The 19,686-nt window shown below is 41.7% G+C and overlaps 1 protein-coding gene across 1 annotated transcript in view; it reads right to left on the minus strand.

Annotated features, from left to right (window-relative positions):
* LOC126413268 (myrosinase 1-like) overlaps window positions 1-8,422 on the minus strand; it is a 116,944-nt gene extending 108,522 nt beyond the window's left edge. The window contains exon 1 of the mRNA XM_050083170.1: window positions 8,251-8,422. Within this exon, the coding sequence (XP_049939127.1) occupies window positions 8,251-8,422 (172 nt within the window). The remainder of the gene's footprint in view (window positions 1-8,250) is intronic.
* Window positions 8,423-19,686: the final 11,264 nt, after the last annotated feature.

Below are 19,686 nucleotides of genomic sequence, written 5' to 3' on the forward strand. Positions count from 1 at the left end.
TCCTACGATAATCTATTAATTACTAAGTTTACTTCTCTCTGCTGGCAGCATCGGCCTCTTAAATCACCCCCTTCTCCCTTATTTCCACCCTAAGCTGTTTCAAATACGCTAATTACATTTCTCCTCGTACGACAGAGGATACACAGTGACACACAGCCGTCACTATTTTGGTCATATTCTCCTTGCACAGAATACCACTAATCCATTTTCTATACTCCCGCAACCTCAGGAAATCTTTAGCAGGCGCCTTTCTTTCGGCACTCGCGGTGTCACAAACAGGGCGTGCAAAATCTTGGACACCCCTGTGTTATGTCACTTGGCGGAAGCACCGGCCAGTGCCCCTCGCGGCAGGTAGTGCCTAACAAAGGGACAAACCAGTCTGCCACCCTACTCCAGGCAGCTCGGCAGAACTCGTCAGAGCTTTTAGCAGCTCACTGCAACGTCCAGTCTTTACCTGCGCATTACGAAGAACTTAGCCTCCTCTTCAACCAACTAAACTACCACGTAATCCTCTTATCCGAAACGTGGTTGAAACCACACATATCCTCTGCATCTTTTCATCTCCCAGGGTACACATTTCTTAGGGCTGACAGATCAAAAAAGCGAGGTGGCGGGGTCGGCGCGTATATACGAACAGATCTCAAAGCGAAAGTCTTATGTACGTCAAATCCTGCTGAAGAAAAAGAGGCTGAATTCATGTTCATTGAAATAAATATACAAAGTCGGAAATTCTTGACTGGCGTCGTGTACAAGCCGCCAAAAATAAGCTCAATGAGTTCTTTCCAGTCGGAATTACATTCACTTCAGTGTCAATACGAACATGTCATCGTAATGGGTGACTTGAACATAGACCTGCTAAGAGACACTCCCTCCGCAATAAACCTAAGAAGACTGTTTAGTTGCAATAGCATGAACATTCTTCCATTACAACCTACACACCATACAGCGCACAGTCATACTCTTATAGACGTAATCGCAACGAAACAGACTGACAAAGTAAGAGATGTTGGTCAAACATCGGCCCCTGGCCTCTCAGCACATGATGTAATATTCCTGGCCTACTCTGTGCAGCCCCCAAGGATCAAATCGCGTTACATAACTTGTAGGAACATGAAACGTATTGACCTTGACGCTCTAACAGCCGATTGCTCAGAAATCCTATGGCATCAAATAATCAGAAAACCCACAATCGACGGCAAAATTAATGACCTTGGTGATAAACTCACTGCCCTCTATGACAAACATGCACCTGTGCGCACAATCCGTGTAAGAAAATCTCCTGCTCCATGGCTGACAGCTGAATTACGTCAAATGATGACTAATAGGGATGCTGCCCACAGGCGTTTCAAGGCAGATCCGAAACCCGAGCGTTTCGAAGAATACAGAAAGCTACGGAACAGAGTGAAACAATGCATTCGCAATGCTAAAATCAGGCACGCTCGCTCCCTTCTATGCAGCGATCTGACGCCCACGACTCTATGGAAGAATCTCCGTAGCTTGGGGGTCGGAAAGGCAAAATCCGAAACTACTTTTCATGTGTCTGCTAACGAATTAAATGAATTCTTCTCTGCACCTCTGAATACCAGCACAGCTGATAATTACCGTCCACAAGAATCCCCAAACAGGATAACTAACAACGATACCTTCCATCTAAAACATGTAACAACAAATACGGCAAGAAAAGCAATAATGAGAATCTCTTCTGATGCAATAGGCAACGACAGTATCGGTATAACCATGATTAAGAATGTTGCCGATATCTTAGTACCTGTCTTAACTGACATATTTAATTTTTCCCTCGTGAACGGAATATATCCTACTGCATGGAAAAGAAGCCTAATTCGACCCATCCCTAAGATCGAAAACCCGCAACTGCCTAGTGATTACCGACCAATTAGCATACTGCCTGCTGTTTCCAAAGCACTTGAATATATTGTTCATGACCAAATCACTGAACACTTGCATGAATTCAGCCTATATGACAAATTTCAATCCGGTTTCCGTAAACATCACAGCACAAACACTGCTCTAATTAAAGTAACTGATGACCTGAAATATGCCATCGACAATCGAAAGGCAACAATATTGACGCTACTGGACTTCAGCAAAGCTTTTGACACTGTTAACTTTGACATATTGCTCAGAAAAATGCAACAGCTTAATTTCTCTGATAGTGCAATGAGATGGTTTGAAAGCTACTTAAAAGACAGACAGCAATGTGTTGTCTGCGTAAATGAAAAATCTTCCTGGAAACATGTTTCCTCGGGAGTGCCACAAGGATCAGTCTTAGGACCACTTTTGTTTTCTTTATATGTCAACGATATTTCGTCGGTTCTGTCCTCCTGTAAATATCATTTCTATGCCGACGACCTCCAGCTCTACCTAAGCGTCAGACCTGAAGATGTAAACACTGCAATCGCTCAGATGAATGATGATCTGTCTTCAGTAGTGAGATGGGCGAAAAACCTGGGGCTTAAACTAAATGCAAAAAAGACGCAAGTAATCTTAATAGCCCATCAGAAATTAATAAGTTCAGATTTTCGCGAACGGCTACCTCCTATTCTGCTCGACGGTACTCCAATACCATATCAGAAAACAGTGAAGAACTTGGGTGTAACTTTGGATGAGCATCTCAACTGGGCGGAGAATACAGTCGCAGTGTGCCGAAAGACGTCTGCTTGTCTCTATGCTCTCAAAAAGTTTCGGAACATATTTCCACAGGACTTGAAACGCCAGCTCGTGCAAGCACTCGTTCTACCGAACCTCCACTATTGTGATGTGATTCAACAAGGCATGAGTAGTGAAAACAAAAGACGGCTAGAGCTAACCATGAATGCCTGTGTGCGTTACACCTGCAACATTCGCCGATATGATCATGTTAGTGCTTCATACTCCGAGCTAGGGTGGCTGCGGCCGGACAAATTGCGTGACTACCACACTCTATGTCTACTCCACCGACTCCTCATCGCGCAAGCACCCCAGTACCTTGCTTCAGAGATTAAAAACCTGTCATGTCATCATAATCGAAACACGAGGTCACTCTTATTTGGTATCCTAACTGTGCCCACTCACAAAACAAAAACTTTTGCAAACTCCTTCTCAGTTGCCGCTGTCCGCCTATGGAACAAACTGCCCCTTACCTTGCGCAAAATCCGATCTCCTGCTGCTTTTAAGAAGAAGTTGAAGCATTTCCTACTATCATCCTCACTAAGTTCTCCACAAAATTAATGTACAAGGACAATCCCCTCATCTGTCAAATAGCAAAGCTAGCGTCTCCTATCTTGCTCCTGAGATGCCTTCCTCTTCATCTTTCTCTATTAGCCACGCAATCTTCTTTTCCTTTATATTTCCTTAATTATGTTTCATCATGTCTCTATTCTTCTCCTCCCTCCACCATGAGTCTCCCTCATACTCCGTGCTGCCGGCACTCCTATCTAAAATCTGTCTCTTCAATAATGTCTAATTATAACAGTACTTGTGACCTAAGAATATAAACTCTATATGTATGTATTTTTCCAGGTGTACCTTTCAAATTGTTTATTTCACTTTTTGTACTAGATGTAGTTTAACATGCCTACTAAAACATATGAATGTAAAATAAGTAGAATGCCTGGTTAGATGTAAGAGAGGGCCTGATGGCCCTAATCTTGCCAGGTTAAACAAATCAATAAATAAAATAAATAAAAACATCGCCAAATCCATACCAACGAATCCGACCCTGCAAATGATGAATGATGAGGCTAAGAGGCGACATTTTGAAAATCTCGTACAGCAAAAAACTACTGATTGGCGACTAAAAAAGGAATCAGTCGTGTAGGGAAGCAACACAGAATGTTCTAGAACGGCGTCGGCTGGAAGCCGGATGATTGAACAGCTCTTTATGACGTTTCTTTGGTAGTAGAACAGGTAACGCCTTAACAATTCCGGCATCGAAAAGACTTTGACACGCCCTTTTCACTGGAGGATTATACGAGGATTGGAACTTTGATAGTGGCAACAATTTATATACAACTCGTACAAAATAGATACGTGTTTCAAAGTTTTACTGACCTTCAAAGTAGTCACCACCATTGTGTATAAACCGTTGCCAGCGATGCGGAAGTCGAATGATACTCTTAGCAGTGCCAATTGTGTTGACAGTTCGAGCGGCGCGGTCTATTGCCCGACGAATTTGTATCAGTTCTGAAGCGAATGCCGTGAAGTGTTTCCTTCAGTTTAGAAATCGAGTTGAATTCGCGAGGGCTTAAGTCAGGGGAGTGCAAAAATTGGCTCTGAGCACTATGGGACTCATCTGAGGTCATCAGTCCCATAGAACTTAGAACTACTTGAACCTAACTAACCTAATGTCATCACACACATCCATGCTCGAGGCAGGATTCGAACCTGCGACCGTAGCGGTCGCTCCGCTCCAGACTGAAGTGCCTACAACCGCTCGGCCACACCGGCGGGCTCAGGGGAGTGCAGTAGGTGGTACAGCACTTAGCAGCCCCATGAGTCCAATAAGTCAGTAACATCTTGCACTGTACGTGCTTGAGCATTGTTCTGCAAAATGATGGTCAGGTCCTGCAGAAAGTGTCATCACTTCTGTCTCTAAGCTGGTCGTAGGTTGTGTTACAAAAATGAACAGCATAGAGACAGAAGTGATGACACTTTTTGCAGGACCGCGCCTCTCGAACTGTCAACACAACTGGCATTGCTAAGACTTCCACATCGCTGGCAACGGGTTATATACAATGCTGGTGACTACTTTGATTTGCCAAGTTCATCAGTGCTAGTTGTATCGGTAGACACGCGATACCACGCGGTACCTAATTCATTGCAAACCTCAGCCATATGAACGTGTTCCTCTCACGGTTTCTGCGTCAGTTTCTGTTGGCGACAGAAAGGTACGGTTGATGTTTTGTATAGCTCTTGGGCTAGGGACTATTTGTATACCCCACAGAAGGTCTGTCTCAGTGTCACTATCCTACAGTAATACAGAAAAGGGTCAAAGTATGAATATTACACAATTCCTCTTGCCGAGGCAAATGGAGCACATAGGTTAGTTCTTCTTGCATATGGTGTAATGTGTGATGGGTCTTAAGCGGCTTCTCGACGTAGCAATAGTTCACGAGCGGTTTCTTAGGAAACCTCATGAGAACGGTTTTTTGTACCATTTTCTCGCTCCAAAGCCGAGCTGTGGATTCCAAGACGGCTATCGACAGGAAACGGCTGAAATTTTTACGATGTATTCCTAAGATCACTATCTCGAACGACCTTGAAAATTTTCTTGATATCTTTATCCTATACCGAGTTACAGAGATATTGAAGAAGTTTTTATGCACACTAAAGCCGCTTTGAGGTGTAAATTAGTTTACCGTTATTTCAATGTGACATAAGTAAACTACCATAATTTTGTTGTTCCATGAAGTTGTTTTCATAGGAGTGATGCCCCCTGCTGTGGCAGGGAAAAGCAGAGAATAAGGGAAAAAATACTCCTATCAGAGCACAAATAAGGTGAATATGCTCTGTTTAAAAGATTCTGATTGAAAAGCGGGATACCAGCTATCTCATTTACCTTGTTACCTGTAAAAAATTTCTCATAAATTTTGGGATGCGAACATATTTGCGCTCTTTTTGCTGAGAGGAAAGGACGCACGGCAATGGGAAAGATGCGGAAAAGTAATATATGTTGGAAGATAGTAGAAAGTGGTTGTGGTACAGTAAGAGTGGAGGAGACAACGGCAGTGTCAGAGGAAGAAAAGTACACAGTGGCAGTGGAACAAACTTGACAGTAACAGAAAAATGCTGGGAAAAGACAGTGGAATATACTTGACAGTAATAGAAAAGTGCTGGAAAAAGGGTGAAAGAGACAGTGCCCGTGGGATAGGAATAAAGAGAAGGAGAAAGTTGAAGTGGGTGGGAGCCAGTGATACAAGAGACAGTAGCAGTGGGAAGGAATGAATGAGACAGTAGCAGTAAGAGAGAGCAAGAGGGAAATGGTGACTGTGAGCGGAGATGGTGGTAGTAGTAGTAGTAGTGGTAGTAGTAGTAGGACAGAATGAAGGAGACTGTGGCTATGAGACAGGGGACAGCAACAGTTAGAGAAACACAAAGAAATAATGACAAAAAACTGGGAGTGGATGGGCATGGGCGACTTATACCGATGGACCAGTGGGTGTCAACGAGTTACGGTTAGGGGAGCTTGTGAGAGTGAGAGGCGAGTTACGTGTTGAAAAGAGCGCGAATACGTTCGCATGCAAAAATTGTTTGGAGAATTTTTGAAGATGCTGACTAAGGTAAAATAAATACATGGCAACCCTCTTTTCAGCCGTAATCTTGTAAACAGGAGCGTATTCGACTCCTTGTGCTCCGACAAAAGCGTTTTTTCCGCTGTTCTCCTTTATTTCATCTAATCAAATGTTATCATTAAATCCATCGCGTGCAGTTCTTAATTCAGTACTGGCTCGCGTTCGGTTCGGCCGGTGTGGATAGGAATACTAGGCGCTTCAGTCCGGAACCGCGCGACCGCTACGGTCGCAGGTTCGAATCCTACCTCGGGCATGGAAGTGTGTGATGTCCTTAAATTAGTTAGGTTTAAGTAGTTCTAAGTTCTAGGGGACTGCTGACCTCAGATGTTAAGTCCCATAGTGCTCAGAGCCATTTGAACCATTTCGCGTTCGGTTGGCGCTTTGCAGTACGATGACGTTTGGTTTGTGGGCGTTCAACTGCACACTCGTCAGCGCCAGTACGAAGTCCAATTTTTATCACATTCCAATTTCTTACATAGTACAATCTAGACACTGTCACGAATGATGATGAAATGATGAGGGAACAACACAAACACCCAGCTCCCAGGCAGAGAAAATCCCCAACCCGGCCGGGAATCGAAGTCGGAACCCTGTGATACAGCGGCAGCAACGCACTCCACTGGACCACGAGCTGCGGACGTTTTGCAGTGTTTATGAGTGTTTGGAGTGGTCGCTGCCACGCTGTGGTGTTGAGCGAGACATCATCCGTGTATTTCGCTTCAGTGTGTATATCAAGGGGAAAAAATTCGGTGTTTATCTGTACTCTTCTCGATCTTTTACGAATATTCTTGAATGTCAACAAAAGTTTTCCAAATTTCTAAAGTATTCTCGAATGTTCTAGAATATTTCAGAGTGTTCTGCATTTTCCGGAGGGTTCGTTAAAGTTTTCCAATGTTCTTGAACGTTTCATAATGTTCAAAAATGTTCTCCGAATTCTGTAAAAAAGTGAATGAGTGACTGTGTATTTCACTTCAAATTAGGGTATTTTTGAATACTTAAATGGATTTAAGAGTATTTTTGAGCAGTCAGGGCTATTTTTGAGCGTGAAATGCGAACAGTTTTACGGTTTTTTGAATGTTCGTTCTTACTAAGTTCTCGAATGTTCTCAAATGATCTGGAATGTTCTCAGAAAAGAACTCAAACCAAAAACCGTGCGAAGCGGATCTGTTTCAGAAATAGAAACAGGTGAGGGGGAACTCACAGAGTCCTCGTGGGAGCCGACAAGGCTTAAATTCCCTTTAGTGTAACGGCTGCCGCAAATCTGCTGGTGACAGTCGCGGCTTGCGAGGAAAATACCAGCTGAATAAGGGCGCGACACAACAGATGTTCCGTGATGAATAAGTGAAACGACCATCCACATTGTGGTGGAAAAGAGCACACGAATTCCGGCTCAGTCAGCCTGATTATATTTTCCATCAACTGCCAGCTCTGTGACATTTAGTTCAGTGTGGATGCACTAATATCGCCCGAACTCCCACGGGAATCAATAATTTGCGAATAGGGGTTTAATGGGCGAGGGGTAAGTTGGAAATCTGAGTCGATCAGGGATCGTATCCTCATGGCCGGAGCGGTTAAGGCAACTGCCCACAACAAGCGGTAAATCCGGGCTCGAGACCCAGTGCAACACATATTTTCAGCTTTCGCCATTGCATTTCCACAGTGCCCCGTGCAGCTGGAGGCCAGTAGTTTTTCGCCAACCCTTTCCCTTTCCTTACCATTCCTCTTCTTCATACACAAAGTCACGCAATTCACATATAGGGCTGGCACGACTTCCCTCGCTCTGGTAACTGCCAACCGTGGGGATAGGAAGTGCATCCGACCGCAGAGGTGGATAAAGGCATATTTTCCAAATCTCGAGTACATCGGAACCCTTACTTGACGGGATTAACGAGAAGAAAAGTGTATGCTTGTCCGCGACAGGTGCTTGCTGCTGTTTGGGTGCTGGTGGTCGAGCGTTTACCTCCCTCGTTCCAGGCGCCTTCTATCTGGTACGACGCCGTGGCCACGCCGAACAGGAAGTCCGCCGGGAACTGCCCGGCGTCCTGGGCGAGCCCCCAGGCGGCGGTCGAAGCCACCAGCAGCAGCAGGCTGTGGGCGCGGGTCGCTGACGTCATCTTCACCGTGGTCCGCATCCCGCGGCCCGCGCGCTTCCCTTTATACGTAGCTCCCCGACCTATCGGTGCAAGAGTGCGTGTTCTTATCTGGGCGGCTGCCAATGATGGCGATAACTCCGCCGACGGGAACGTGCGCCAGCAGTTGGGTTCGGCCGTGCTTAGCTACACATCTAACGGTGAACTGATAAGTCCGATGAATGTCCGCGAAAGAGAACGGCTTGTTGTTAACTGGCAACATAGGTTCCAGCGTAACTTCTTTCGCTTAAGCGACTGGCGCCATTAGTTTAGATGCGAGCGGATGAGAAACATTTGTGTCTGGTGTATCAGCTGAGCCGCCTTTTCACCCGAGTGAACGCGCATTCGCAGACAGTTAGCCAACGTTCTATAGCATTCGCTTGTATCTGTTCACAGAGCGTTTACACTAGAGGACAACACGAGATAACGACCGTGGCTTGTGAACGCTGCGTTACTGAAATTTATCGCTTGCAATCGGTACACTGGACATCGACAGTGACCGGGCCAAATATCCCACGAAATAGGCGTGAAACGAAAAAACTGCAAAGAACGAAACTTGTTTAGCTTGAAGGGGGAAACCAGATGGCACTGTGGTTGGCGCGCTAGATGGCGCTGCCATAGGTCAAACGGATGTTGTTGTTGCTATGGTCCTCAGTCCAGAGACTGGTTTGCTGCAGCTCTCCATGCTACTCTAGCCTGTGCAAGATTCTTCGTCTCCCCGTACCTACTGCAATCTTCATACTTCTGAATCTGTTTAGTGTATTCATCTTTTCGTCTCCCTCTACGATTTTTACCCTCCGTGCTGCCCTCCAATACTAAATTGGTGATCCCTTTATGCCTCAGAATATGTCCTACCAACCGATCCCTTCCTCTATTCAAGTTGTGCCACTAATTTCTCTTCTCCCCTATTCTATTCAATACCTCCTCAATAGTTATGTGATCTACCCATCTAATCTTCAGGATCCTTCTGTAGCACCACATTTCGAAAGCTTCTGTTATTTATTTGTCTAAACTATTTATCGTCCACGTTTCACTTCCATACATGGCTACACTCCATACAAATACTTTCAGAAAAGGCTCCCTAACAGTTAAATCTATACTCGATGTTAACAAATTTCTCTTCTTCAGAAATGCTTTCCTTGCCATTGCCAGTCTACATTTTATATCCTCTCTATACTTCGACCATCATCAGTTATTTTGCTCCCCAAATAGGGTCAAACGGATATCAACTGCGTTTTTTAAATAGGAATCCCAGTTTTTATTACATATTCGTGTAGTACGTAAAGAAATATGAATGTTTTAGTTGAACCACTTTTTTCGCTTTGTAATAGATGGCGCTGTAATAGTCACAAACGTATAAGTACGTGGTATCACGTAACATTCCGCTAGTGCGGACGGTATTTGCTTCGTGATACATTGCCCCTGTTAGAATGGACCGTTTACCATTTGCGACCGAGCGAGGTGGCGCAGTGGTTCGACACTGGACTCGCATTCGGGAGGACGACGGTTCAATCCCGCGTCCGGCCATCCTGATTTAGGTTTTCCGTGATTTCCCTAAATCGCTCCAGGCAAATGCCGGGATGGTTCCTTTCAAAGGGCACGGCCGACTTCCTTCCCTGTCCTTCCCTAATCCGATGATACCGATGACATCGCTGTCTGGTCTTCCCCAAAACAACCAACCAACCAACCAACCATTTGCGGAAAAGGTCGATATCGTGTTGATGTATGGCTATTGTGATCAAAATGCCCGACGGGCGTGTGCTATGTATGCTGCTCGGTATCCTGGATGACATCATCCAAGTGTCCGGACCGTTCGCCGGATAGTTACATTATTTAAGGAAACAGGAAGTGTTCAGCCACATGTGAAACGTCAACCACGACCTGCAACAAATGATGATGCCCAAGTAGGTGTTTTAGCTGCTGTCGCGGTTAATCCGCGCATCAGTAGCAGACAAATTGCGCGAGAATCGGGAATCTCAAAAATGTCGGTGTTGAGAATGCTACATCAACATCGATTGCACCCGTACCATATTTCTATGCATCAGGAATTGCATGGCGACGACTTTGAACCTCGTGTACAGTTCTGCCACTGGGCACTAGAGAAATTACGGGACGATGACAGATTTTTTGCACGCTTTGTATTTAGCGACGAAGCGTCATTCACCAACAGCGGTAACGTAAACCGGCAAAATATGCACTATTGGGCAACGGAAAATCCACGATGGCTGCGACAAGTGGAACATCAGCGACCTTGACGGGTTAATGTATGGTGCGGCATTATGGGAGGAAGGATCATTGGCCCCCATTTTATCGATGGCAATCTAAATGGTGCAATGTATGCTGATTTCCTACGTAATGTTCTTCCGATGTTACTACAAGATGTTTCACTGCATGACAGAATGGCGATGCACTTCCAACATGACGGATGTCCGGCACATAGCTCGCGTGCGGTTGAAGCGGTATTGAATAGCATACTTCATGACAGGTGGATTGGTCGTCGAAGCACCATTCCATGGCCCGCACGTTCACCCGATCTGATGTCCCCGGATTTCTTTCTGTGGGGAAAGTTGAAGGATATTTGCTGTCGTGATCCACCGACAACGCCTGAGAACATGCATCAGCGCATAGTCAATGCACGTGCGAACATTATGTATGGAAGGCGAACTACTCGCTGTTGAGAGGAATGTCGTTACACGTATTGCCAAATGCATTGAGGTTGACGGACATCATTTTGAGCAATCATTGCATTAATGTGGTATTTACAGGTGACCACGCTGTTAACAGCATGCATTCTCAGAAATGATAAGTTCACAAAGGTACATGTATCACATTGGAACAACCTAAATAAAATGTTCAAACGTACCTACGTTCTGTATTTTCATTCAAAAAACCTACCTGTTACCAACTGTTCGTTTAAAATTGTGAGCCATATGTTTGTGACTATTACAGCGCCATCTATCACAAAGCGAAAAAAATTGGTCCAACTAAAACATTCATCTTTTTTTAAGTACTAAACGAAATGTAATAAAAAATGGGGGTCCCTATTTTAAAAAATGGCAGTTGATATCCGTTTGACCTATGGCAGCGCCATCTGGTTTCCCCCTTCAAGCTAGACAAGTTTCGTTCTTTGCAGTTTTTTCGTTTGACACTTATTTCGTGAGATATGGCCCGGTCACGATCAATGGACCACCCTGTATAGTGACAATGCAAAATGTTGATATTAACAGAGAATTATTTCGCATTGCAAGTGCACTATTTTGGGCGAAGTAATCGAAGTGGGAAAGAAACAAAAGAATTTAGGTGTCTGAATTTGTACGTAAGCGTGGAACACCCTGAAGTGCAGCTGCAGCTCGGCCGAGCGTATTACAAAACTTCCAACACACGTCGCTTGACGTTATTCGCTTGCTTCTCACTACAACTCAGGAGGAAATTTAAACGTAGACCACTAATTACCCATTACCAATATAAGCAACATAACACTCTAGATGTTAGCATGGCTCTGAGCACTATGGGACTTAACATCTGTGGTCATCAGTCCCCTAGAACTTAGAACTACTTAAACCTAACTAACCTAAGGATATCACACACATCCATGGCCGAGGCAGGATTCGAACCAGCGACCGTAGCGGTCACGCAGTTCCAGACTGAAGCGCCTAGAACCGCACGGCCACATCGGCCGGCAGATGTTAGCAACTGAAAACATTTACGTAAGTGTACTGTCGAGTGTCAGTACCTCCTCTATCGCAGATAATTTCTGATGTTTGCAGTGAAACGTGCGAGGCGCTTGAAGGCTTTAAGTATAAAGTGCGTGCAACTAACATAATGCCAATAAAATGTGATTAATGAAATATACTTCCGATCTGTTACATAGGCTACTTGATAAAATCTGCTATATATAGCGTGACCCAAAAGTCCATTAACATTTAAAAATTCAATACTTCACAAAGTAGTAACACCTAAAATTGACACACATGCTTGAAGTAACGTGGGGTTCTATTGAAAAAAAAATTAAAAAATGATCAACAGACGGAACTTAATATGATAAAAAGCTATAATTAGCGTAACAATTGATTTCTAGCAAACACGATGTTCTGTATAACAAATGCTCAACATGTCCACCGCCACTCGTCAACACCTGTAGTCGAGGGACAATGTTGTGAACAGCAGTGTAGCATTAAGTATGGTGAGAAATTCCCTAATGAGATGGTATGATCGAGTTAGACGTGAAACTTTAGCTAAGCCTACAACCAATAATCACCAGGATTGTGGTCTGGGGACCTGGGAGGCCAAGCGGCTCAGCACGCGATCCTCACCAAACGATGTGCGCAAGAGGTGCCTCACACGCGTCGCAGTGTGGGGTGGAGCGCCATCCTGCGTAGAAGTCGTACCTTCCAGCAGGTGTTTATCTGCTGGGGTAGGGTTGATCTGACTCCCTCTCCCACTACAGCTCGTTTTATACACGATTCTCACGCGGCGTCACTCATGTCTTGCTGTCCAGCGCCATCTGTTGGCCAGTTTTTGTACTCGTTTTTGGTTACAACAGAAACTCATGTCACTTCAGACATTTGTGTCAATTTTTACGTTATTCCGCAAGAATTAGTGGATTTTCGAATTCTAACGGAATTTTGCTGGGTGGCAGATACCATGGTCCCTAGAAAATCATTTTTATGTACCATCAAAAATCTCTAAGATAACAATCATTCGTCAGCCATGTAATTACAGGTACCGTGAACGTAAACAATGACAATGATGTTTTTAATTTTAGTCAATGTAATATATGTAGTTGTTCTTGTCTTCTTGCAAAGAAATTTCTTTTAATAAAATAAGTAGAAAGCTTGCGCTTTCCCTTCCCCGCATGATGTTTGCATATACTGTAATGGTGTTCCCGCCTTTCTCGCATCCACACTAGGGCTTTAGAGTGTGTCTCGTGTTCTTCGGCCAAAGAAATGCCGGCCGAAGAAGTCGGGACAGAAGCCAACAGGCAGTTTCTCGACAAGTGGCCACGAAAGGCTTCAATTTTGTATGTGTTACTTTTTCTTCGGTATTTGTGCTGTGAATCTCTTGTATCCCTGAAGGAAGTACAGAGGCTGCGCTAAAATATGGAAATACTGAGAGAAATACTTGCTTCACCATCAATGTAAATTTTTACCAAGAGTTTGCTGTTGTATCTGACCACAAAGGGCACCCACGTGCAATGTCCTCAACACGCTGTCCGTGGTCCCAACAGAGTTCTGTATAGTTTTTACTGTATTGTGTAAGAGCTAAGTGAATTCTAACGTGGACAAATTGTTGGTTCTCCCATGTGGGTACTTCCGTAACTAAGGTATCCGCAGAGCGTGGTGTTTCAAGAGGCATCGTATGGAAAATTTGTACCGCTTACATGGAAAGCTGGAAAACACCTAAGTTGGGACTCAGCCTAAGGTGTGTGTTGAGTGATGTGACAGACGATCATTGGAGAGAATTGTTACGAAAAGTAAAAAGACGACACAGCAGCAAAAGTGTCTGCCGAACTGTATGTTGCACTCGCGAGCAGCAAGACAGCACGATGGCAGTTCCAGAAGCAGAAAATTTCAGGTAGAGATGAAATTCCAAAACGGTCTATGGAGCAATGGAAGGTACTAGTCTGGTGGGATGAGTTTCGCTTCACGCTGTTACCAAGTTCTGAGCGAGTTGGTGTCCAAATACATGGCGAAGGTTCGGTGATGAGCAGGCTTATCGTGGTACTCCATGGGTCCCATGGTTGGTCAGCAAGATCGCATTACCGCCAATGACTACGCGACCACTTTGGCTGATCAGGTCTGTAGCCCTAATGGACTGTGGGCTATTGTTGCTCAATGCTGATGCTGTGTTGCAAGATGAAAGGGCCTCTGTTCACATGATATACATCACCTAGGACACGTTTTGTGACCACGAGGATGTATTGTCGCATTGTCACCACAGTCACCACATATAAATCTTGTTGAGCCTTTTTTGACAGTTTTGGAGACAAGGGTGTGTCATTGTTGTCAACCACAGCCATCGTTATCTGAACTTGCCACTATTTTCCAATAAGTTTGGTATACGATTTCTTTCAAAACATTACAGGATCGGTATCCAACCATCTCGAGACGACTGGAAGCTCTTTTGAATGCCAGAGATTTAAGCATGCTAACGTGGTTTATGACACTTCCACATTTTCGTTCTCCCCTATATTACACCCACATTAATTAGTCAGTAACATCACAATGCCTTCAGACTGTTTTATCTCTCACACAGCTCATGTCAAAAACAACAAAACAGAAGACGAACGCTTTCCATACTGCTTGCGCCGAAGCAGGGAGGAGGGGAACTTCTTTTAATGGTTCATAGTGATATTCAAATGTAGATTCTGGCTCACTTTGAGAAATCTGTCAAAATATAAAAATTTTAACGGTTAAATTTTAGGTTCCTGCTTAAAAGATTGTTTTAAGGTTCAAGTTATACCATATAATTCATTTGGGTGAAAAATTTGGTTCTGTTCATTTACAAAATTATGCTAAATTTTTATTTGACTCAAATACAGTACACAATGAAAACAATCCGAATAAAAGAAGGCAAAGGAGATAAATATAATAATCTGATAAAAGTAATTGTTGAAGAATGTTTTCCGAGTGTTTCAAAAAGAAATCTTCACAGTTCATTAGAAAAAGTTCATGAAGGTTTAATAAAGAAATATTCAGAAAAGCCAGTCGAATATGTTTTGATGAACGATGTCAGCAATTCATAGTGAAGAATTATTTAGAAATAAAAATGATCCCAATGAAGTTGGAATAACTTAATCATTAACATATAAATTTAGTCATTTTACTATTAATGATCCAAATGGAATTCCATATTTGATTAGATTTTTCATTAATCTTCCTTATATATTTTGGAAATTCGAAAAAAGAAAAGGATTATTTAATACCTTGATTAATAAATTACCTTATAAATTATATATTCCTGGTTATAATAATTGTGATTAGAATAATGATTATGCAAAAGTGATAAACGAAATAATCAATTGGATGAAGTTTGTAAAAAACATCAAATTTTTTATAAAAATAATAAAGATTTGGAAAAAAGACATAAATCTGATAAAGAACTTAAGTTAAATGCAAAACAAATCAGTTAGGAAGATAGTGTACAGAAAAAGAAAATTAGGAGTGAGTACTGAAAGTGATGAAGATGGATGGAGTTTATAAAATTCGTTCATAATTTTTTAATCTCTATAAACAAATAATTTTAGTATAGATGGTAAATTGGTAAAATTAAACTAAAATCAATTAAAGGTAAATTAAATATTGTACAACAAAATAGTATCTGTAAGTTTTTCGCTGATACTCAAAAAAGAATGACATATAAGAAAAATTGTGGAAATTTTCGTACTACATTGGATATTCCTATTCTGAAAAGAATTAACCTACATCTAGTAAAAGAGAAAGAAGGGTCTGGATTAACAAAATATGAAGGAGGATATTTACCAGTTTTATTAGCTTCCTTGGGTGCTGTTGGTTCATTAATTGGTAGAATTTTGTTTGTTGTTTCATCTGTTCATAATAAAGAAAAAATTATAACAAAATACAAGAAAAAATAAGACATAAAGATAGAAAAGAAAGGCACTCCATCTTCAGGCCACAAGTGGCCTACCGGGACCATCCAACCACCATGTCATCCTTGGTGCAGGATGCGGGTAGGAGGGGCGTGGGGTAAGCACATCGCTCTCCCGGTCGAAAGATGGTATTCTTGACCAAAGCCAGTACTATTTGGTCGAGTAACTCCTCAATTGGCATCACGACGCTGAGTGCACCCCGAAAAATGGCAACAGCGCATGGCGGCCTGGATGGTCACTCATCCAAGTGCTGACCATGTCCGAGAACACTTAACTTCGGTGATCTCACAGGAACCGGTGTAGCCACTGTGGCAAGGCCGTTGCCCCAGAAAAGAAAGGACAGGATTGAAAAAGTAAAAAATTCAAAGAAATAATCAAAAACATAGTTACTGTGTATCTTTTTTTGATGTAGAAGAATTAATTAAACAAAAATTTGACACTTCTGTGGTGTATTCATGATATATGAATTATCTGGTAAATCATTAATAACTGAATATGGAATAGTTCCTTTAGATATTTCCAATAATATTCATACTCACTGGATTTGTTATTATAAATCTAAAAATAAAAATTTTGTATTATTTTGTTTGGTGGAAATATCCAAAAGAATTATTAAATTATTTAGGTAAAATAACTTGTATTATAATGCTGAAAGAATACACAATTTTTATGAATTTATTTGTAGTCATTTATATTCATTTGTCTTAAAACTATTATCAAATGTTTACAAATTTTGTAAAATTTTAAGTTTAATAAATGGACATTTTTGGAAATAAGTTATATCCTAGAGACAATGGAGAATTAGAAAAAAATCAAAGATTTTCAATCATTAGAACAGACAATTAAACAAGTATTAGCTAATCTTAGTGAGATGATAAAGATAAGAGAATAAAAATTATAGATATTCAGTCACTAGAACCGAAAATCAAAAGTTAATTTGATTCAAAATTGAAAAAATAAAATTGTCATTACAGTCGTTAGAAACAAAATTTAAAAATAATGCTTGTCTCAGGATCACAGGATTCCGGGTTCAATTCCTGGCTGGATTGGGATTTTCTCTACCCAGGGACTGGGTGTTTGTGTTGTCCTCATCATTTCATTATCATCATCATTCGTGACAGTGACTAGATTGGACTGGGTAAAAAAATGGACTGTGTAAAAATTGGGACTTTGTAAGGGTACTGGCTGCACAGTTGAACACCCCAATATAAAAAAAGAAAAAAGGATTGTATTGATCCAATAAATGTTAATGATGTTGCTAACAGTACTGAGAAAAAAGGATCAACCAATCTTTTTACAACACCTGAACACACAAGTATTTTAACACAATTCAATAATTATATCAATAAAGAAGAATTTTAAGAAATCTTGTCAGAAAGAATGAATATTCAAGTATTTTAATACAGTTCAATAATTATGTCTCTAAAATGTATTTTAATGAAAAGGTTAGTCAACTTAATAAAACTAATCTAACAAATTGCTTTACAAGAACGGAAATAGAAAAAGTTTTTGCAGATTAATCCTCAAAGAAAGATTTAGCTCCACATATGAATCAATGAACTAATCTTTGAAATAAAATCTGGTAAACAAATAGTTGAAACTTCGTTTATAAGAGGAATTGTACAAATAGCACATAATTTCGAGGAGTATGATTCTATTTTTAAGAAAATCGTTGTTGTTGGTGAAAACATAATTAAAAAATTACCTTTAACAATTCTGATATTTTGTTAAGTGTATTTCATAATCGCTACAAAATAACCAATTCTATAAACAAGTAAAATTATTACATAAACAAAGTTTTCCAACAGTAAAATTAACAGCTTCTGATAAAACTGTAGCAGTATATTTAAAAATAATTTTGTTTGGTGCATTACTGTTAGAATCAAATGAAGACGAAAGGTTAGAACTACAATTATTTAACCGAAATTCAACATAATCTTTTTGTATTTTTTAATACTTTCAAAGGAAACCAAACGACAGTTAAAATCGTCCTTTAAACCAGACGCCAGTTGAAAGAACAGTCAAGAATTTAAAATTTAAGCGTTAACATTTAATGGTTAAAATTGTAATATATTAACGAATTGTTGAACTTGGACCTTAAAACAGTATTTTAACCAAGAACCTAAAATGTTGTGGTTAAAATTTAATATTTTATCCGCTTTTTTCAGCCTGAGCCAGAATGCCCATTGTATACTACTGTTCACTAAAAGGCCGACAAGCAGCGCAATACGACCGATCACGGCGAATGCGAACCGAATGCTACCGACTGCCAGTTGCTCACGCGCACTGGCATGTATAACACAGAGAATTATCGTTCGCCGTTGCGCTTTCGCTTACATTCTCAAAATCGTAAAGGGAGTTTAAGACACAGACTGCACTTAGCATTTCGTGCAAGAATATAAGACTGGTCATTTTACAAGAAGGCATCACTCCCCGGAAAAGCACTTACTCATCGTACGTCGCAGGACCAGCGAAGTGTACCAGGCAGTTGTTGGAAAAAACTGCAACTCATGCCGATTCTCAACAAAAGTGTCATCGCACACATGGGGATAATTATAGAGCTATATCACTGACGTTAATCTGTTGTAGAATTATGGGACATGTTCTCACGTATTATGACGTTTCTGTAAAACGAATCACCTGTATAAAAACCAACAGGGGATTCCTTATATACAGATCTTGAAAAACAAATGTCACTGTGGTTCGTCCATGAAATACAGAGCACCGTATGCAAAGGTACCCAGGATGACGCCGTGCTCCTTGACTTAAGGAATGCATTCGATGCGGTTCAGTGTTGTCGTAGAGTGAACAAGTACTGGACATCGTTCTTAACAGAACAAACACGACAGATGTAAGGGCAGTATGGAAAGGACTCCAAGAGAGTGTTATAAGGGCTTTACTGCTTGAAAACTACATATATTTATGATCTAGCGGATGCTCCGTGGAGGCTTCGTGAGACTCCTCTCAAATCACGCTCCTGTCTATAGGAAGGCAGCGACGCCAGCAGGCTGTAGGGAGGACCAGAAAGACCAATAGAGGATCGACAGTTGAAGCATGGGTCGTAAATAAATGCAGCTTGCAAAGTACGAAATAGGCGAAAAGTTCCGCTATTCTTCGATTACACAACTGCTAACAAACACCTGGAAACAGCAGTAAAAGCATAAGCTAGTCCTTGGTTCATTTGGAGAATCTTAAGGAAATGTAAATGATACACGGAGGAAGTGGCCTAAAAACACTTGCTGGAAGCAGTCTTGCGTATTACTCCCTCTCGGGGACCGTTACAAGTAGGATTAGTACAGGAGATAGATAAGATGCAACGAAGTGTGGGGCGTTTCGTCATGCGATCGTTTACTCGGCGCGCGAGAACGTTACACGTATGTTGATCAAACTCTAGTGGCAGGTGTTGCAAGAGAGGCGTCGTGCGCCACGAACACGCTTACTTTTGAAACTCTAAAAGAGTGCCTTCCATGAATCGTTGGACAACATATTATTAATCCCTCCCACAAATCTCTCGCGAAATGATCACGACAACGAAATCAGAAAATAGAGCAAATATGGACCTTCACCAACAGGCATCTTTCAAGTCTTCCATTCGTGAAATGGTCTAAACAATATCAAATAATTTCTCCTAATCCAATATAAATGCCTAACTCCGAAC

Source organism: Schistocerca serialis, chromosome 7, assembly GCF_023864345.2.
Source record: "Schistocerca serialis cubense isolate TAMUIC-IGC-003099 chromosome 7, iqSchSeri2.2, whole genome shotgun sequence".
Lineage (NCBI taxonomy): Eukaryota > Metazoa > Arthropoda > Insecta > Orthoptera > Acrididae > Schistocerca > Schistocerca serialis.